The sequence below is a fragment of the Apus apus genome, chromosome 1 (genome assembly GCF_020740795.1).
Source record: "Apus apus isolate bApuApu2 chromosome 1, bApuApu2.pri.cur, whole genome shotgun sequence".
Lineage (NCBI taxonomy): Eukaryota > Metazoa > Chordata > Aves > Apodiformes > Apodidae > Apus > Apus apus.
In genome coordinates, this window is record NC_067282.1 from 157,172,126 (window position 1) to 157,193,332 (window position 21,207).

The 21,207-nt window shown below is 37.9% G+C and overlaps 1 protein-coding gene across 13 annotated transcripts in view; it reads left to right on the forward strand.

The window, feature by feature from the left end:
• The window catches only part of ANKS1B (ankyrin repeat and sterile alpha motif domain containing 1B), a 432,033-nt gene extending 416,605 nt beyond the window's left edge, over nt 1–15,428 (forward strand). For 9 of the 13 annotated variants that reach the window (XM_051612894.1, XM_051612920.1, XM_051612903.1 and 6 more), the window contains 5 exons: nt 343–429; nt 4,908–5,045; nt 12,671–12,838; nt 13,936–14,024; nt 14,225–15,428. In XM_051612894.1, coding sequence (XP_051468854.1) covers nt 343–429; nt 4,908–5,045; nt 12,671–12,838; nt 13,936–14,024; nt 14,225–14,261 — 519 coding nt within the window. In that variant the 3' untranslated portion in view covers nt 14,262–15,428. Of the gene's footprint in view, nt 1–342; nt 430–4,907; nt 5,046–12,670; nt 12,839–13,935 lie in introns of all 13 variants that reach the window. The other 4 variants (XM_051612961.1, XM_051612962.1, XM_051612912.1 and 1 more) reach the window with 3 other exon arrangements.
• Nucleotides 15,429–21,207: the final 5,779 nt, after the last annotated feature.

The following is a 21,207-nucleotide window of genomic DNA, read 5'->3' on the forward strand; positions in this document are numbered from 1 at the left end:
TGAATGGGGCGTATTGGATAGACATCTTACACATGCACATTTTGGGAAACCCTGGACTGCATGACTGTTCTTTTTAAGCCTGGCAAACTTATTTAATTATCTTCCCATTGTGCTAGGAAAGAGGAGAATTTTTATCATCTTTGCAACAAACTATAAAGCTCTTTTTTGTTTTGTAACTGCAAGGCAGCTCTTTCAAAAGCCCAGGGTATAGTCAGCTTGAGAAAAAGTCAAATATTTGGATAAGTGCCTTTTGTTTAATTTACAAATTTTGTCAGACAAAGAGAAAGAGCAATGTTCTTGCAATTCAACACAACTCTAACAACATCTTCATTTTTATTTCAGAAGTCTACAGAACAAATGAAAAAAGTACCAACCATTGTCCTGTCTGTCTCGTACAAGGGAGTCAAATTTATTGATGCAACAAATAAGGTATGTGCAGTTGTTTAACAGTAGCTTTTATTTCTCACAAATAGGAATACCTATGAGGCTGGATCTGTAAGATCACCAGACCAGAGAGGGAACAAAGTTGCGCTTTATGTTTTCTTCTCTTTTTTCTCTTTTCTCCAAAACGGATGTAATCTTACGGTCATTCTCCAGAAACTCCATCTGGAGGACAAGGGAAGCAGCTTTAATGGTTTATTTGGAGATTATTATGCCCCACCTTCTGCCATTAAAAGGCAAGCTTATCACAAAAGACACTTGGCAAGGAGCCTCTGTGGAATCCCTTAACATACTCTTCCCTATACGGTTCACTCAGTGTGCAGAATATAAATATTTATATATATACATATATAAAATGGTACAGCCATTGTAAGACTAAGGAACATGAGCCTTGGAAGTCCTTTTTGAATGTCAGAGCCTCTCTTGAGAGCTGTTTTTCTGGAACTAGCCACTTGACCACCTGAACTGCAGCAGCTTCTCAACAGTTGTTATTCCATATTTTTTTCATCTTCCTGTGTGGCAATGCCCCTGTGCTTTGTTTCTTACATTTTAAATAAATCCAACATGTTTAAAACAAAAAACAAAAAACAAACAACAAGATACTGAAAGAGAATTCAGTGATGGATAGAGCAATGGGTTATTGCTTAGCTAAAGTTAAATGTACAAGCTCTGTAAGCAAGAGTAAAGTAATGCATTCATTTCTCTTCTTCAGATGTCTAAAATGGTAAGAAAATGCATTCCACACTTATGCTTTTGCATATTGATAGAAAAGAAAAATATCTTTTCTGTTTTGTGACTAAAACTCACTAAGCAATATATTAAAAAAATCTGACAACTCAGCTACCTGACCAAGTTGATAATGTATATAACTGCTTTGTGTCACTGAACGTTCAGACCACACAATACATCTAACTCAGTATTCATCAAACTTGCCAAAATCAGTTTTGAAGGTGCTTGACTAGAAGTGAAGGAACAAAAGCAGAATTTCTGCTAGAGTTTGGAAGCCATATCCAAGCTTAGAAGATGGCATGAAAGAGAAACAGTGGTGAAATTACTGTTATGCCAAGTCTGGCATAATTGCCAGAGCAGAGAGGCCAGGGATTCCTGTCACCTCCTTTTTCTTCCATTGATACAAAATTAAGCTTCTATAATCATCATTTCCTTTATGTTCACTGATGTGCAAGGCATAAATCAGGACATTGTAATGCTGTTAACTCTAACTTGGGTAAGGCTGTTTTCAGGTCTTAAAGCTCTTCTGCAGTGTAAAGGATGTAACTGCAATGTCTTTAGGCTTACCAAAAAAGCCAGGAGAACAAAAGGAGCTTCTGGCATCTCATTGCACAGTGCATATAAGCTTATGTAAGAAGGAAACTTGAAAGAAGATTGGCGAATTGCATTGGCTGTATACCAGACCCACAGAAATCTTACGCCAAGTAGTGCAATAGATGTATTTGATGGAGGTAAATAATGCCACAGTCCTGTATATTTTTCTCAAGTGGTAGATTGCTTTCTCTCTAGTTCAAAATCTGCACTGCCTTTCCCTTCTGTAAAAACCAGGTAATAGCCTGCAACTCTCCCAGGAGCGTTGTTACCAACCTTGTCCACAGTGTGCTGTACCCAATTCCTTCAAGACCCAAAACAGATTAGCACGAAGGTGAGAGCCTGTTCAGACTTGTACCGCTTCCATATGAGCTTCTAGTTGACAGCGCTGGGCACCACTTAGCAATAAATGCATACCTTTTAATGACAAAAATAGCTAGCAGTTATGTGCTTGAAAACTCAGTTCTCATGGCTGTTCATCCTTTTCCTTTATGCCACCAAGCTAAGAATTTGTATTCAGAGTTGTAGCAGCCAAAGCTTCAGGTGACAAACGGGCCCTGACCTCATTCCACGACAGCTATTTCAGTAGCACCTTGAAGCTTGGCATGAAACCACTTTGACATGGCACCATTTCTTTGCAAGTGAGGCCAGAAAGGAATTGCTGCTTAGGAAAAAGCAGACTTGGGATATTTTTTGTGGGTGGCAGCTAACCTGAACTTCTGGGAAGGAAGTTGACTGGCACCAGGTAGGCAAGCAAATGGAAGGCTGCTTAGCAGCTCATCTTTCCAAGGTATTTCCTTGGCAGAACCAGAACTGACTTTCAGCTTCCCTGCTTTTTGAGAAGCACTGGAGGTTTCTCTTGCCAAACTGAGTGAAATTTTTTAGAGCAACAAGTGTGCAGTCTGAGGAGCGTACCCAGAACAGCGAGCTGGTTCATAGTCTTGTAATTTTTTACAAAATAAGACTATATGTCTACTGGAGTAGTGACCCTAGCAAATAGTAAACTCATGCCCTGAAAACATGTTTTATTTGGAAAGGGGATCACAGAGGATCTCCTATAGAAGCTAGAGAAAAGCTCAGTTTCACTACTAATTTTCATCCAGAAGTTTAGGTATACCTCTTATTATTCAAAACTAACTTGATGTAGATATGTTTCCAAACTTCACGTGATTTAAAGTTAAAATGTCAAATTAATCTCTGTGAGTTTTGACTCAAGTGCAAAGCTCTATGTCAACTCCAGGTCACCTAGGAAAAGTTTCATCATAGCAGAGCACTTTCCACATGCACAACATAACTTCAGGTGATTACTCATGATTTGGCATAAATATTTCACATTATTTTAAGACCTTCCAATCTTTAATTCTTTCTGCTTTTTAACCTACAATGTTGCCAATGCAACAGCAATGGCAGTATATTACAGCTAGATCTGTGGTTATCTAAATCCTTGGTTTTGGTACAATTGTAATTCTTATCAAAAACTTTCTTGAAGGTTAAAGTTATCAATTTGAGAAAAATAAAATGCTTAAAGTAACATAAAAAGGCAGTTATTTTAAAGCAGAGGTTATACATGTCATTAGAAATTGGCATATAGTGAAACATAAGTACTGGTTTTGTCATTTTTATGAATAACACATTAAAGAGAAATAATCAAGCATGCCACAACAATTTAAGATTAAGAGGATTATTTAATTTCTTCAGTAGCAGTTTCCTTATCTTGTTTTTTCCATAATTTGAAATTTGGAATGCTTTTTGTTAAGACTTTTCCTAAGCCATGATTTCTTCAATTAAATCTATTAATATGTCTTTGAAAATTGACACCTACATGCAAGGGGGAAAGTTGCCACTTAGCAAATGAAAGAAGATATGGCAAAGCATCTGAAGTGACTTAGTTGCATATATTTCCTGTTCTTAAAAAAAAAGAAAAAAGAAAAGGAGAGAAGGAGGAGAGGAGGCAGGAAGGAAAAGAAAAGGGTGAGGGCATGCCAGAGATGCTCAGAGAGTGTTTTAACTTGAACAGATGCCACCGAGGCAGCAGCAAGCGGTGGCACTGCAAGGGACTGGGACACTAAGATGCCACATGTTCTGTGGAGCAGGAGTGATGTGATGCTGCAGCAGGCTTTGAGGTTTTGTGGGAAAGCCTGAGCTACAGCCAGCAGGACCACAATTCAGGGTATAAACTAACCACTGAGTAAATTCATATTCAATGAATCATTCTTCTGTTTAAATAAACCCTTTGAAATACATGTTGCTGAAGCAAGGCATAATCATAAGCCACTCTGCAGTATCTTCTTCTCTGGCTTCATGGTTCCTTTGGCCTGAACACAATAATTACATATCAGCAATTTTTGTAATGAATAGTCATAATTTTCTCCAAAGCTTTAAGACAGCTTCTTTTTTTTTATTTCATTGGACAGACATGACCCACCTCTATCTCAATAGTGTGCTATAGCTTACATTGGCTGTTGCAAGTAGTGTTGCTTGGTGCATGAGTGGTTTTAATTTTTCTACATCTCTCTTGCAGGATGCTGTTGTCAGTAAGAGGAGAAAAGTTGCCAGATCCTCTTGTAGTTTTCTTTTTACTAAGCAGAAGCCTTTCAAGAGCTCAGGATTTTATTTATAAGTTGTATTTGGTGTTTTTTCCATCTTGAAAAAGTATGGCTGAAATTTATCAAATGCTTTGTGCAAAAAAAAAAAGGAGATATTGAGCCTGCTGGGTTTGACCAGATCCTGTCTATCAGTAGCATGAAACAGTGTCGTATAGTCATAATGATACAGAAAACCAGCATCATGATAGGATGCTCATATAGTGCATTGGGACTGTATTTACAGCTGTATGCCAGGAAAGATGGCTCTTTGTCATAGGATGCTGAATAAACTGTATAAAACCCAAGCAGACTCATAGGCAAGGCCCTAGGATGTACTCATTTCCTACCAGAGTATTGGCAATTTTAGATATCATTGAAGAGGGTCAAAATTCCAATGACCTGTGTAAGATCACATATGGGGTGTATTAAATCTTTTCTTACTGAGAAACTTCTGAAATACTTCAGCACAGCAGATGAACTTAAACAAAAAGTTAAAAATGCACCTTTTATGGCTCTTTCACATTTAATTCCTTAACTGATTGAAAATATTTCTTTAAACAGAATATTATTGCTGAACATGAAATCCGTAACATTTCCTGTGCTGCACAAGACCCTGAAGACCTTTCTACATTTGCGTACATCACTAAAGACTTGAAGACTAATCACCACTACTGCCATGTATTCACTGCGTTTGATGTGGTCAGTTAATTAGAAGATACTTTGTTTAATAGTTCTTTGTAATAGTAGTAATTCTTTACTTCTCTTAGAGCATTTTCAGGACATACCGTGATTAACGGAAGGTACCATTCATTTACCACATGTAAAGACTAATCTGCTGTAGGATAGTAAAAGAACGTTTCTGGAGAAGAACATAGATTTTCTTTTATATTATCTCATTTCCCATCTGAAATAACTCACGTCTGTAATCTCAGTTGTTGACTGTAAACTCAGCTAGTAGCTTTTTGTACACGTCTTGACATAATTCTTCTAACCTAAGCTATAGTCTTCCAAGATATTTGTAACAAGCAGGCTTGGCCACCCATTCTGAAGTCTCAGCACACATCAAATAAACAACTCAGAACTAGATCATTGTGCAGTGCTCAGTCCTGCTAAGAGGTAGGGTAAGGAACTACCTTAAATGAAGTTGGTGGAGCATCCTGCATTTTTTACTATGTTGTACTGCCTGTGCAGTTCTTGAAGGACTTGTTTGATTAGGTCCAACCTTTTGGCTTTTACTCTTACGGGCTGGTCCAATGCCAGCCAAAAGGAGGCGAGAGAGTTGAATGATTTCTTGTGGGAGCCCTTTAAGCATGAACACATCCCACCTTCGTGAAAGAGATGTGGGCTGATGTATGGTCAGATGTTGACCACCATAATGGATTTCTTCAGATTTCTTGCCCTGCTGTTCCATGATTTTTAGCTTTTCAGTGTTAAGCTGGATCAGTTCCAGTAACTCAAACATCTCTCTAAAATATTGTTTAGACTTTTTCACATTATATAGAATAAACTGGAAAAGTGAAGCTTCCTCTGCAAATGCGGAGAGAATGTATGAAAAGTTTTGTATTTACTTTAATCAGAGAACTGAAATGCTTATAGATCTGACAGAGACCACACAGGTAGCTAATTACGTGCCCCAAGAGGTCCTAGGAATATTTGGCTACCACACTGAATTGGAAATATTAGAAACATCTGTGATAAAAGAGATCAGTGCAGAGCATTGTCCTTTCTGTGTCCCTGTGTGAGAGGTTACCTCTGTCACTGTCAATGCATTGTTAGTATTATTATTAGATGGTCCTTCTGTTCTGCTCTGTTCTCTGTCAGTGGGAGGTTCAGCTTCACAAATAATGCAGATATGGAATTTCGGGAAGTTTTATTTTAGCAGCACCTTTACCTTTTCAAAAATATTCCCTTTGTTTTTGACAAGAGCAGATTAATGCTTTAATTCTTCCTTCTGTGTTCCAATCTTCTTGCCTAAAAAGTTCAAAAATCTTCTTTCAGCAAAAGTCTTTACAGCTCCTGCTATTTTGGTGGAAAATTACTTGGTTTGTCCTATATTTATGCTTCTCAGATGGTGATGGACAGACTACTAGTGTTTCAAGAAATCCTGAACATATACCAATTAATCAGTCATGCTCTTTTCAGCTAAATTTGAGGAAACAAGTAGCTCTAATTTTTAAGACTAAGAGGGCTTATCGTCCAAAACTTTTGGGAGTACTTGCCCTTTGCCTTAAGCACAAGAGAAATTTAAGAAGCTATTATAATTTTTAAATCACTCAAGAGAAAGTATTTTAATATAACATCATGTTTATGAATTCTTGATACTTGCTTTCATGAATATAAATAAGTTTTTAAAATGTCTGAACTGAGACATTTTATTTGTGACTGGGAAAACAGTCAACATTGCAGATAGGTGATATCAAGATGTACAGGAAGGTAGGTTAGAAGCAATTTTAGCATTTTGGATCAGTACTTTTGTTGGTTAACTTGTCTGCTGACATTTTAGTGTCCACAAGGAGTATAAAAGACTTCCAAATTGTGTTAAAAATAAATAAACCACAGTCAAGAAGATGTTGAAAGATACAGATTTTAGTGACAAATTAATCAACTGAAATTAGACTGATTGAGGGAGGTTATTATTTCTCCTGGTACATTTGAATACTTCTTAATGGTTTCAAAGTACTGCCATTTCATTTATAGGTTTAATAATCAAGCACAAACATAGAACGAGGTATAGCAGATTAAATTTCTTCTTGCTTGACAAGGAAAGAACAGTGATCCAGGAATAATTACAATATTTTGCTCACTTCCCATACATTAGGAGTAGCACTGAATACCCCAGGTGCTTTAAATAGCTATTTTAAGTAATACAGAAACTCATGTCTAACTGTCTTAACTTAGTTTTTCTTCTAAAACATAATCCTCAGTGAGATGTTACCTACTCAGGTATTCTCTTTTTGTGTTACTTCTCAGGATCTAGCATTTCTGATACAAGTACAGGCTAGACATTCAGAACTGAAGCATACAGAAGATTAAAGATTCCACTTAAAGTCTAACAGTTCTGTAGCCTGATCTTCCGGTTTGCTAATAGAAAGAATCCTACCCATTTGTCAATGGATAGAAGTTCAATCATGTTAAGAAAAGTAAGGTTTAAAATTGTAGCAATCCAGAATCAGGTGTAAAAAAGATGCATCTTAAATCATATAGATTATGGTAATACAATATGTGCACTGGTATGAAAAGAAATTCACTCGCTTGGGTCTTTCAGTTCCTCAGGAATTGGGGGCAGGAACAAATTTTTTGCAGCTAGGAAAGCATTTTAGTGTAGTTACATGTCAACTACCAGCATTACTGATACTTACTGTTTAGGAGTGACCATACATGTAACTTGTTTACTCAGATTTAAAATTTTATAATAAAAAATGTAAAAACTTCAGACTTGATTATAGAATATTGAAGGGGATGAGGTTTGGGGGAAGAAGAGGATTTATTGCTCAGTATTTGAAATCCACTTCACCCTCATTCACTTAAAAAGCAGCCCTAAAACTACCAGGGAAGGGTTCCCTCGAGAGAAACAAACCTTCATAACAGTTCCTATACCAAATTCTGGTTCATATATAGGAGATGTCCAAAGTGATTTTCGTCAGATATTCCTTCATTACTCAATGCACCAATGAATAGAAGACAACTGACATAAATTGGAATAATTTCCACTCTTGCTTGTGCCAAGGATTAGACTGATGCTCTGTGTTTTCTTCTTTTCTGTATTCTCTTGTCCTTTTGCACAGACTTAAGCTGGCTAAGAAATAGAAACTGCTAGTACACATACTCAGCAGAGAAGAAAAAGCATGCATTCAGGTCTTGAAGTTCTGTTCCTTGCCTTCCCCCCGGGGATTAGGGGACTTCATAAAATTTTTCCTCTGTTCATGTGATTATCCAGGTACAATCAGTATGGTATCCCCATGTCTTGAGAACAGAAAACATCTTTCCTTTGCAGTACCCAGACAGCATGCCCAGACAGTCCCATCTCTGAGGTACATTAGGTGAAATGTGTCAAACTGTTCTAGTTCCTCCTGAAAAAATTATTGAGATGGAGCACACTTAGATACAAGGAGCTTTCAGTTCATGAGCAAATTAATCTTTCCTCTCTAATCAACATAAATGGCTTTTACAATAGCCTGAAAGGCCCACTTTGATGGCCTGTTTCCATCCTCTCATCACATACAAGATACCTTTCTGTGCCGCATTAGAAGAGAGGGGTGGATTCAGAAGAGTTTGCCATCCATGATTGCTTTAAATCCAGAGTGAGTAAGGATGAAGAATTTATGTTTCAGGAGCATCTGATCATGAAAGCCTGATGCAGGCCAAGAGACCACAGCTGTTGCAAGTAAATAGCAGCCATGGTGGTCTCATCATACTATCTCTGGGGAGCTGGGCTTTCTTGTCCTTGAATGCACAAAGGCTGACACATTGGAGAGCACAAAAAAATCATGTCCTTTCCAGGTCCACCCAAAAGAAAAAGACTGGTGGTCTGGAGTGATAAAGCCTATATAAATTTAACAGAATAAAAGTGTATGTATGTCAGCTCTACATCTCCAAAGGAAGCTTCTTCTATAAATTCAGTTTTCAAAAACCACCAGAATTGACACTGATCTTAAAGAAGGAAAAAAAAAAAAAAATCATCATCACATAATAGCAAAACCCCATAAAATCCTCATTATATGAAAAGTGCTTTCCAAATAGGCAAAAAGTTTTTTTCCAAAAATTTCTTTACAAATGACGTTCTAAGTTTTTATAGCTCAAAAGACAGAAATCTTTCTTTCTTTCTTGAAATATTCCTGAAGCCTCAACATAACTTTATAGAAGGATGCAAACACAGTGAAGCAGCAGGGCCACCTTCAAATTAAACAGTAAAAAAAGTCAGTTAAATTTTAACAGAACAATTAGCCATTGTAATGGATTGGCTTAATGGAAGTGGCTGAAGAATCCTGAGACTTGCACTGGGGCATTGAATTGTAACATTTTGTGGCAAACAAGGCAATTGACCTCAGTTTCTCTTTTCAGAAATTGTTGCTTAAAGACATTAACTTACTCGCTTTCCTTCTCTGCTCTGCTGAGCGAGGAACGGGATTCTAGCAGCCTCAGAAGCACCGTGGTCCTAAAAGTTTTGCCTCCTTTCCAAGGAGCTTGATGGAGTGCTGTGAGAGTCAATGTCTTCTACAGTGACCAGGGGGTCTGCCATGTTCATGCTAAAGGCATCTTTCATGGTGGCAGACCTGCTTTCTGCCTTCCATGCCTCATGTCAAAAATTCAAATAGTCTCCTCAATCCATCAGAAGAATTTCCATGACAGATTTTGTGATTTGGTTTTCTGCCCCTATCCCCGAGGGAATCCTGCTGTCCAGTACAGCCCCTGCAAGAATCAGTGCCAACTCTAATCCTCATGTTCCTCTCCCACTACTATAGGTGAGAAATTCCTCAAAGGAATTTTATTTGGAAAAAGCAGAAGCAAATACAATTTTTCAGATAGCTTTAAATTTCACAAGGTACAATCTTAAAGTGTTCCTCACCTCCATTTGCAGACTTCTTTTCATCCAGGCTCTACCTCAGTACACAATGTATGAAATATATGTACAAGTTACAGTTCAGTTTACATTTTGCATATTGTGCAGAACAGGGAATGTTCTGTTTTATTTGCTATATTTCAAATATTTATTAACCATAGAAACAGTTACATGTTTCCAATGTCTTTCAGGCTCCCGGCAGGCCAATTTTTTCATGTTACAGACTACAAAAGAAAACAAATCACAGTATTTTCTGATAAGATGCAGGACACAGACTAGATTTATGGCTCAGCATGGCAAACTCTCTGCTTGTCTCTACTCGTCTCAGAGCTTTTCAGGCCTGCCTTTCAGGGACCTTTTTGTATGCCACACTGGATGGTGCATTTTCTCAATCCCACTAGTGTTACAGTCTACTTTTTCTCCAAGCTGTTACTGCGCCCTCTCCTGCTCACGGAATCATAGAACAGTTGGGGTTGGAAGTGACCTTAAAGATCTAGTTCCAATCACCCTGCTAGAGGCAGGGACACCTCGCACTAGACCTGATTCGTCAAAGCCCCATACAACTTGGCCTTGAACACTTCCAGGGATGGGGCATCCACAGCTTCTCTGGGCAACCTGTGCCAGTGCCTCACCACCCTCACAGTGAAGAATTTTTTCCTAGTATCTAACATAAATCTACCCTCTTTTAGCTTAAACCCCTTGTCCTGTCACTACATCCTCTTGATGCAGTTGATGTATTCCTTAGCAATAATTATATCCACTCTAGCTAATCAATGATGATATAGAACACTGTTTTACTGTCATGACAGCTGATTAATATGTCTTTAGAATAGTATTCTTGTCCTGCTACTGGACATGCTCCATTTCAAATAATATTAATCTGTACATTTTTAATAATTATACTCTTGGTCTTAATTCCATAGCCAGTGTTCTGCTAAAAGGCAGGGCACTTTATAATAGTCTTTTTAGTCTTTCCTTTATTACTCTGCTGGCAATCTGCATCCTCAGTGTTTCTCAATCCTGGCCAGTTTCCATAAGTTAAAGAGGAGACAATTTGGAGACTACTGCTATCAAATCAGGCAGACATTTTTATTTGGGAAGCTATGAAACTTTGGCTAGCTTGCTGTTGTGACTGCAGTCGTTAACAGCTGAGAGCATATCCCAGTGGAGGAGTATAATTGTTTACTGTCTTGACCTAACAAAGACCAGAGCTGGCACCTTTATAAAAAGCTCTTATAGTGAGCTAAATGTGCTGAATTTAGCCTGCACTATCTCAGTATGCATGTGTGATAACAAAGGGGTGGAATTTCTTCACAACTGCAGTGAAATTACAGTGCAGGGCATGAAATAAAATTCTTACCTTTCTACCTGTTAACAATTGAAGGGTAGATAGTGTACTTCCAAGTGTCTTACATTGCTTTCTGGTTTATTGTAAACTCAACAGTAAGACTTGACTAGCTAAAGAGGTATCTCATTTTATCGTGAGACATTATATCGTTAAAATTGTACCGGAAATGTCTGGGAACTTTACAGGATCACCTAGTTTCAAAGCAATGTCAATTGCTTCCAACTATGTGCTACAGAGGCTGAGGAAGAAGAGGGTAACTTCTGAATTATATCGAAGATGTATGAATTATTCTAAAGAAACTGTAGAACATAAGGAAACAAGCCTGCAGGCTTGCATTTGCTCTGCAGGGAGCTGAAACATTCTTAAAAAGTTAGGAGCCTAGAAACAGGCTCTAGTAGGAGCCTGCAGAACAAATCCACAAATGTCAAGAAAAAAAATTTACCATAGAATTTTACTTGCAGTTTAGATCAAGGTCAAATTTGAAACCTAAAGCTGCTTTTTAGTTGATGTAAAACTGTACTGAAGATATATATCTATATAGTGAACCCTTGGTTCCTCATTGATGCTTTATAAACCTTTCAACAGGTTTTCTTCCAGAGTTGCAATGAGAACTTGAACTATTCTACCCATACTACCAATCTGGTCTTAGTCTTTAATAGCCGGACTACTTTGGATCTATGCACTAACCCCCACTCCCTGCTTGCAGGAGTATTCTGACGTGCCACTTTAAGCTCAAACACTTTTACTTCTAGAAAAACAAAAGCTGAGAATGTTTCCCCAGCACTTGAAACACACATCTGAAGCAGAGCACTGACTTCATGCATGCATGGGTGCAGATCTCTGAAGCAGATCGTTCACTTTCAGCATTTGTGTCCTTTTGGATGTATCACACCAAGACTGTATCCTTTTCCTGTGCTGTTCAGTGAGAGCACAGAGCATCCCAAGACTCACACCCGGGTTAGCATTGTGTTGGGCTGCCAGCTCTGGAGGATGGGTCAGCAGAGGAGGTCCGAAGTAGGGCAAGGCTGAATGCCACATAGGTACAGGAGTGAGAGGTGGGTGGGATTTTGAGAGCAGCAGCTATAGAGATATGGAGTGAGCTGGGAAGGTGGGGGGGGTCAATGTACTTGTTCTAAAAAGAGATGATACACACTCACCCACTCCTGTTTTCATGTTTAGTGAGACAACATTTTCAAGATTTTAGAAGTACTATACACTCAGTACAATAATTTACACTGAGATTGTTTCTAATCAATGAAAAATCTAATGGCAATATAAATATTAGAGACTAAGGAAGTTAGTACCAGTGTGATTTTAATTATTTACAATATTAATCACTTCTGTAGACAGTACTACTTCATGTATCTGAGGATAATTCTACTCACTCCAAGTTTTACTGTTTTTGGTTTCTTCCAGAATTTAGCTTATGAAATCATTCTTACACTAGGACAAGCATTTGAGGTGGCTTATCAGCTTGCACTACAAGCACGAAAAGGGGGCCATTCTTCAACCCTCCCAGAAAGCTTTGAAAATAAACCCTCCAAGCCAATTCCCAAACCACGTGTTAGTATTCGAAAGTCAGTGGTAAGTAGAGGGTAGCAATGCATGCAGAAAAGCAAAATCATCTATGCCTTTAAGAACGTATGTACTAGAAGCTGTAGAAAAAATGTAACTGTTGAGTCAGAAATGCTTACCCTCTCTGCTCATCACCCTGCTAGGGTTGTGTCATTGCAGCATGGGCAGCCCTTTTCAACAACTGCTCATTTCATATTCTTCCCATCTAAGATGTTGTTTGGCTAATGTTGTGCATGTCTTTTACAGTAACTGCAGAGCTTTCATTGTTTCAGACTAATTCCAGTGTATTTTGCTTCTTTAAGTGGTGAGGATCGTGGCCCATGCATACCTTTCAAACTGTGCTGTTTCATGGACTTACCTGGTTTATCCCGAAAAGTGATCCACACCAAACCTCTTTGGTACACAATCACTGCATATGTATCCTAGGCAAATCACTAATCAAAATCAATTTACACTGATCTTGTCACACCAAGCAACTTCTTTTCTTGCTCCCTTTTTTTTTTGATCCTCAGCAGACCCTCCAGTTCCAAAACTGGGATTCAGTATACCTTTTCAATACTTGAGTATGATCATCAATAGATGACAGAGAAATATTCTTTTATGGCAGAGCTTTTAAAAAATAATGAAAACTAATTTAAAACAAATGACAATACAGATGCAAGGTGATTTGGGAGGGAAAGGGGGAAAATGACTGCACACTGTATCATATTCACTGGCTATAAAGTGAGAACCACACTCTGGTATTTAATTGTTGGATAAGAGGAAGAGGAAAAGAAATGTATGACTGTAAACTTTGTCATCCATTGCCACAGAATCATCCTCCAAAAAATTTTAAGAAAGAGCATTTCTCACTGCCATCATCTGTCTCAGTAGCAAAAGGACTTCTCAGAATCAAGCATGGCTTTAACAAACTATGATGCCCTACAGCTCCAATCTAAACAGGAAAGAGGGTGACCTTGGGTACAGGGGAGTGTAGGCCACCACACTCTCTGCCGTAGGACTTTGTTGATACAGGGTTTGTTCTGTCTTCTGTTCATTAAAGACAATGCTAGGCAGGCCATGCACAGAGATGGTAACCCCTGCCTGTGTTTGCCTTTGTCTTAAAGCAGATAGACCCGTCTGAGCAAAAGACTCTTGCGAATCTACCGTGGATTGTTGAACCTGGACAAGAAGCCAAAAGAGGCATTAATACCAAGTATGAAACTACAATTTTCTGATACAAAACTGTCCCCCCTGTTCCTTGTTGTGCCTTGCACGCCAAGCAGTCACAGCACAGCCTTTCCTTTATGGCAACATTTCAACCCAGCAGAGAGGAAGACTGCACTGTATATGAGTGGCCTTGTAACTAACAAAAAAGGCTGACAGTAATTTCTGGTGATGTTCTTCTTCCTGCAGCACTGACAGAAGAATGACACTATACGAAGACTTTTAAAATTACAGTCCACAAGAGGAGTGAGAAACCTTATTTTTCACGCAGTTCTCCCTTGTGACTCTGCCACAGTGCTTTCTTTGATTTCTTATTTTAGAATTCTACTTTTAAAAAAAAAGGAAAAAAAACAAACAAAAAAAACCAAAAACAAAAGGTCTCTAAACTAACACTAATGCTGCCTACGAGTAGAATATTTGATTGGTTTTTTTATTTCAATCTTGGCAGTTTTTAATTGAAATAGAACCAGAATTAATAGAGTATTTGTGAAACCACTGAATTCATTAATAACTACTGTGTTGAATAAAGAATTCATCAAAGTGACAAGAAATTAGGCACCCTGATTTCTGTGTGCGCTGGTTTTATATGTAATCATTTATGTCCTTTGATCCTCTACAGAAACAGGAACCTCTTGCATTGTAACAAAGGATCAGAGTTTTATGAATGGTTATAAAAAGGTATTAATAATGCACAGAAAATATTAGATATTTTTATGGAAGAGAAGTACTATAGGAAAACATATGAATATTTATGGAAGGAAGCCAGATTAGTTATGACAAATATTGTTTATTTTACAGTTAAGTAAACAACTGCTATTGCAGCATTGTGAAAATTATAAGAGTCGTAGCATCAGTGCACTGAATGTTCCGTGTGATCAGTCTGGAGTGAAAGTGGAATGATCATTCTCCTGCACCTACATATAGTTTATGCAGTTGAACATTGCTATAGCCATGAATTCTGCTAGTATTTTTTAAAAATAATCTCAGTGGTTCTAAAAAAAAGTCAAAACCATGGATTTTGCTATCAAGATTTCTGTCTCAGAAAGCTTGTTTGGAAGAGTGTTGTTAAAATTCTACTGCAAAACATTTTCTAAATAAAAATAGCAAGAAAAAGAAAAAAATTCCAAAGTAATAAATAAGTTTTCATGGAACAAAAAAGTTAAGCATTTGCTTAATATTTGATTAAATAAGATTTACTTACATTTTCTTTGAAGTGTTTTAATTTTTTTAATGTCTGTGGAGTATTTGTATAATACCATAATGTATATTTATGTAGAACTGAAATTATAACAGTACAATTATCACTATAGAAGAAAAATTACATTTTAATGTATATTGTTCTATCCAGTCAAATTGTGAATCATTTGAAGTTCATTATAGAGATATTGATAAATTGTGTGGTTGTCTTAATGTTTTTTTAATTATTATTTCAGATCCAGCTGAGGTTTTCAGTTGGAATCATCAGTTGGTAAATTCCAAAACAATGGATAATTGAACTTGGTTTAAACCTGGTAATTGTATATGGTTTAGTTAAACCTAATCATAGCGCTGAGTGATGACATACTTTTAATACGGTATTCAATTTACTTGAACAAAATAGTTCCTTGTATATATTTTTGCCTATTCACTGTTGATATGTACGTAGTCAACTGACAGTAAAAAAAAATAACACTAAAAATATGGTACCAAAAGGAAAATTGTATAGGAGAACAGTAAATAGTAGCCTCACCGCAACAAATACTTCTGTAAATATGCTTGGGCTTCCAGTTATAAATTTTGTAATTTTGTCATTTATTTATATCCTATAAAAGCACACAAAATAAAATGAAGTTGTACAGCCCCCATGCTCTGTGCATCATGTTATCATTGCTAAAGGGAATAAGGGGCCTGATCCAAAGGATACTGAAATCAGTGAAAGATCCTACCCCTTCCCTGATTTCGTCGGGGTTTGGAGCTTGTCCCATGCTAACCAGGTGTGGCTGTGGAGTCAGTTTAGGTTTAGAATCCAAATTTTGTTTACAGATGGTAAATACTTAATGCTTATAAGTCCTTAATTAACTGGTTTGGTGGTGCACTACTGAACTGCTGGCTGCCCTTATTTAGCTGCACCTTGTAAAGACTAACACAGGGAGTTAAATTAAAACACATTCACTTCAGGCATCAAAAGCACAAAATGGCCAGGTTTTCAGGCTATAAAACCGGGGCATCTCTTATGTATCTGAGTGACTCCCTAAAATTAAAGGATGAGACAGGATCTGCAGCACAACTGTAAGCAGAGGTAAGGGAAAGGAGTGAAACAACAGGAAGGACTGGCAGCTGGCAGGAAGAAGTTCTTCTAGGATCAGCAAAGAGACATCAAGCAGGTGAGGTAGCACAGTAAGCTGCTGAGCTTGTCTGGGAGATGTAATTGGGGCAAAAGAGACTGAGGATGGCTAGCAAAAGTGATGAGACAGATGGAAGAGTGGTGGGGCAGGGGACGAGTGTGAAGAGTTTTGGGACACACTGAAGCAGTGGACAATTGGAGCCCCCACAGCAGACAAAAATTTTGAAGGAGATAAAAGAGGTAACAGGCATAAGGCAATTCTGTATTTGCAGAAGCCTGGGATTTCAGCAGGAAACATTTCCCTCACTAACTGATACTGGTGTGAGCCAGTTGGAGAGAAGTCCCTGGGCTTATCTGACATGGGACAGTGGTTCAGCATTGCTTTCTTCAGATCCAAAACCCAGATCTACAAACTTGCACTAAGCCAAAGCAGTTACCACTTGATCTTCAGTCCTTTTGGTCAAGGTGAACAGCCAACTTTTCATCAGAGTTCCTAGTATGCTGGAAGTGAATGGGCAGTAAGGGGACAACGGTCAGTCTTGCAAGTGAAGGTACGGGAAAAGGCAGACACCTGCAAAAAATCAGCAAATGAGGACATTTGCTGTTCTTGACCTCTGCTCCAGGTAAGAGGGAAGCAGAGGCATTCAAGGAGAGTATGTGAAGAAACTGAAGCATTTGAAAATGGAAAAAAGAGGAGTTAATTGCAACAACTGCCTTACAGTGGGAGGGTGAAGAACAGGCAAAAGAAGTGCGATGATATGGAAGCAGATTGCATTTGACAAGAGAAGATAAGGAAATGGGAATCTAAGTGAGGTAAGTGTGGGTGACAAAGGATTTTGAGAATTATTTGGCTATTGAAGTCTCTAATATGCAAGGTAAAAAAGCTGCTGCTGGGATAAGGCATAAAGACTGCAGGAACCAGCAGGGAAAATCTGCGTTGTGGAGGCAGAGAGTTTCCTAACGCAGATGTTGCATTTCAGACTGGACATAGTGGCTCATCCAGCCTGGCCTGGTGTTTATTATAAGCCAGAAGAGCTACTGCTCACAGCTGGCAAGAGGAGACACTCAGCAAATCTGGTTCTGGTATTCTAACAGTAAGTTGATGCATATAGGTCCTGCAGAACCACAATGTTACACATACCTTGCAGTTTGAAGCCAACATGTCAGTATCAAAAACTGGCATGGCCATAAGATGGTGACCATCAGGAAGAGAATTAGAAGGTTATTGAGGAGGTTGTGTCAGTCCTTTGGAAAAGAAAGCAGCATGCTAGACAACTAATAAAGTTTCAGAACCAACTATGAAATAGTTCATAGCTTCCATTCTGGCTTAAAACAGGCAGCTTGTGCCATGTGCAGAACTCTTATTTAATTTTGCCCTAGATATCTTTCAATGTGTGTTGTTCAGCTGTAGCACTTCACACTTCACTGGAGGATGATGTCTAGGATGTCATCAAGACAACAGTCTAGAAATAGTAACTTCAGCTGTCTCCAAACTACTAGCCCAAAGAACAATTGACACGTCAGAGGAACTGTGTGGCAGTGATGAACATGTAAGTGAAAGGTGTGGCATGAGGATTAGAGACAATATTTAAATGTAGGCACTTCTCTAAGAAGAGGGATATCTGTTATCTCATGGTAAAAGACCAGCTGAAAACAGTGGAAGGAAAAAAGGACTCTTAGCTTGCTGGAAGTATAGAAAGGTTTTTCAGCTCACTAGAGAGTTCAGGCTTCTACTGAAAAGCTCAGTAACTGTTCAGTGCTCTGTAATTTCTTAGGTGAACCAACTTCTTTGCTAGACTAGCAAACTGACCATATGTTATCAAGTCCAGTCTTGAATACGCTGGCTCTAGTTAACTTTCCCACCTGTGAGCTGATAACCTAAGCTAAACAGAGACTGATCACAAACTCAGCTAATTGAAACAAACACATAAGATTCACTTCCAGCCAGAGTTCACACCAGGATGTAGGTTTTGTGGAACTGGTGGATGATTTCCTTCCTGCTGATGAGACAGTCACACTCATCCCCATTACAATCCCAAATGTGGCCAGCCAAAAACATGTTATGGACAAGGCAGAAAAAGGAAATCAGGCAAATGCCTCGTGGTCCTTGCCTTTCAGGAAGGATATGCTCCGAATGCAGGAATAGGAAACCACCTCCATACCTGGCTCCCACTCTTGTACATTACCACAAGCAAATTTTTCCTCAGTCCTACTAAACATGTAAACCTTCGCTAGTGCCGTGTCTTTCATCATTCTGCTATGGAAGTCATGTACCTGGATATCTTAGAGAATGGGTCTGGATTAAGTGGTAGTAACTAGACAGACAAAAATGCTATCAATATGTAAATGAAACAAAATACTCTCCCCTCTTGCCACCAAGAGCTTGGAAAAGAAAACTACTTTTTCTATCAGTCAAGCTGAATTCAAAACACTTTACAACCACATAAGAAAAAGTGAAGCTTAGACAGAAACTGAGGGCCTTAGACTTCCTGCTAGAAGAAAGCTTGCTACTTGCTTCTATAGAATCACTGATTCAATGTCATAAGTTCATTTAGTTGGAAGCTACATGCCTTTTTGTCATTTTTTTTAAACATGGCACTTACTATCTTCAAGTAATTTAAAAAACTGCTCACAATCTCCAGATCTTTATCCAAAAATTCTAGTATTAAAATCCCTTTAAAAAAATAAATAAAAATTTAAGGCACAATACTAAGGATGGGTCAGTCATTTAGAGAATATGTCCAAATTTGAAGGCAGTAAATTTGACATAATGTTTTTCTAATCAAGTATAAGTAAACCCAGAAAATCAGGATGAGACAAAGGAAATGGAAATATATTCCAGTATAAGGAATACCCAAAGAGAATTAACTTTATCCTATAGTGACACCATGAGGAAAAAAAGAAATACACTAAGTTTAACAAAGCATCAGATGCAGTGCAGTCTTTTTTCTTGTGATTACTGGGTAATTGCTAGGCTGCAGAATTAAGGGCTTGGGGATGTCCTAAGCAAAAATATCCTGAAGTATATGATTGAGGCTAGCACTACCTATTTTTTCAGTTTATGTTGCAAAGATTATTCTTTTTTACTTTAACTTACCTTCATATACTTACAGTTTGTGTAGTGTCTGGAAGGTATCACTGACAGATCGGGTGAACAAGTCTGCCTTGGGACTGAGTAAATCTACTGAAACCTAGTATCTGGGAATGCTGAATATGATTAGAAGTTAATATGAAAAGATTTTAGATCATTCACCATGGCCATCTATCACAGCTATTACATTTCACTCAGCTAGACTTGCTTCAAGCTTGAAGAATTTCCCAGGCCAAACCCCAAACCTAGAAAATTAAACTGATTGCTCAGAAAACAAAAAGATTTTGTACCTCTTGCACCTAAAGGCACAGCCCACCTGTGTTCAATGCTTCACTTCCTAGAGAGGCCAATCTCAAAAGGAAGATGAAAATATTTAAAGGCTAGATTATACAGTAAAAGAATTAAGTTTTTCCTGATCCACAGATGACAAAGAAAGTCCCTGAATCCTGGTGTTTCATTACAATCACATAGTCTGTGCAACTGACTATGCAGACATGAGACAAGGAACTTTATCAGAGGGTCTCTAAAGTTCTTTTCTGTACCTATTTTTAGGCGAGACATACAAAGCAAGGAATAAAGATCTAAGTTTTATAATAATCCATAACATTTGAAGCATACAGAACAGATGGGAGCATTTAAGTAGAAACAGAGTATTTGTCTGAGACGTCTGTTTAGACTCAGTGTTGCATAGAGAAGGAGAAATTAAGAACTAATTCCCATGCTTTACGTGATTTTACAAGGTATTTTTTTCTTCTAGCCCATATAACTTATTATTCTTTTGTCAGCAAGAAATGCCATGCTTCTCTTCCACACCTCATGAATACATCTCTTCTCAGCCTTCTCTTCAATTCAACAAAACAAATTCAACTCACACTTTTGTGGTCCTCTACTAAACCTTTGGTCTAATACATCTTGTCCCTGAAATACGAATACCAGAGCTATATGCACTATGCCAGCTGAGGTTTTATTAATGAGTCACAAAGATCACTTCCTCACTTCTTCAAGATAGACCTTTTTTTATCTACCCACAGGCCCTGTTTACATACCACTGCAGACACTTTGAAGATTGTACAGATGTTAACACCCACTTTTATTTCCACATCACCATTTTCAAGATAGTCTCACTGGCATTCTTAAGTCCACTATGTCCATAAGGTAGCAAAACCCTGCTGTTGGATATTGAAAGCAGACACATCATACTGTGATAGCTACTTATTCCTGCAGTTCACTCTTTAGCCAATTTATATCATCTGCAGCTTTATCATCAAAGGTTTTCTAGATCATGGACAAAAGTATTAAAATAACACTATACAAATACTTTGACAAATATTTTAATCAATTTAATATGTTCTCTACCAGTGCCATAGAATAGAAGCTCTTTTAAATCAAAATGCTGTATGATAGTAAATCAAATTTCTGAAATGAATCCAAATTTTATATATTGGGTTAAAAAAAAAAAAAAAAAACCACAAGCAAAGTAATTAGAAATATGTCAGCAGTGTTTGATGTAACTCATCTCTCATAAAACCACAACAATCAGCAACGCCTAGGAAAAATGCTGTGATGTTCAGAGTAGAATCTACTTTTCCATATAACACTAAATCTGCCATCCCACGATTTTACTTCGGACTCACTTCAGGTCAACAGTTGCCTTGGTCATCTTTTTCCAAACACCAGAATTGTCATGCTTCACAATCCTTTAGAAATTTTTCATTTTTCAAGATGTGATGAATTTTACAGTCATGATTCAGAAGACAG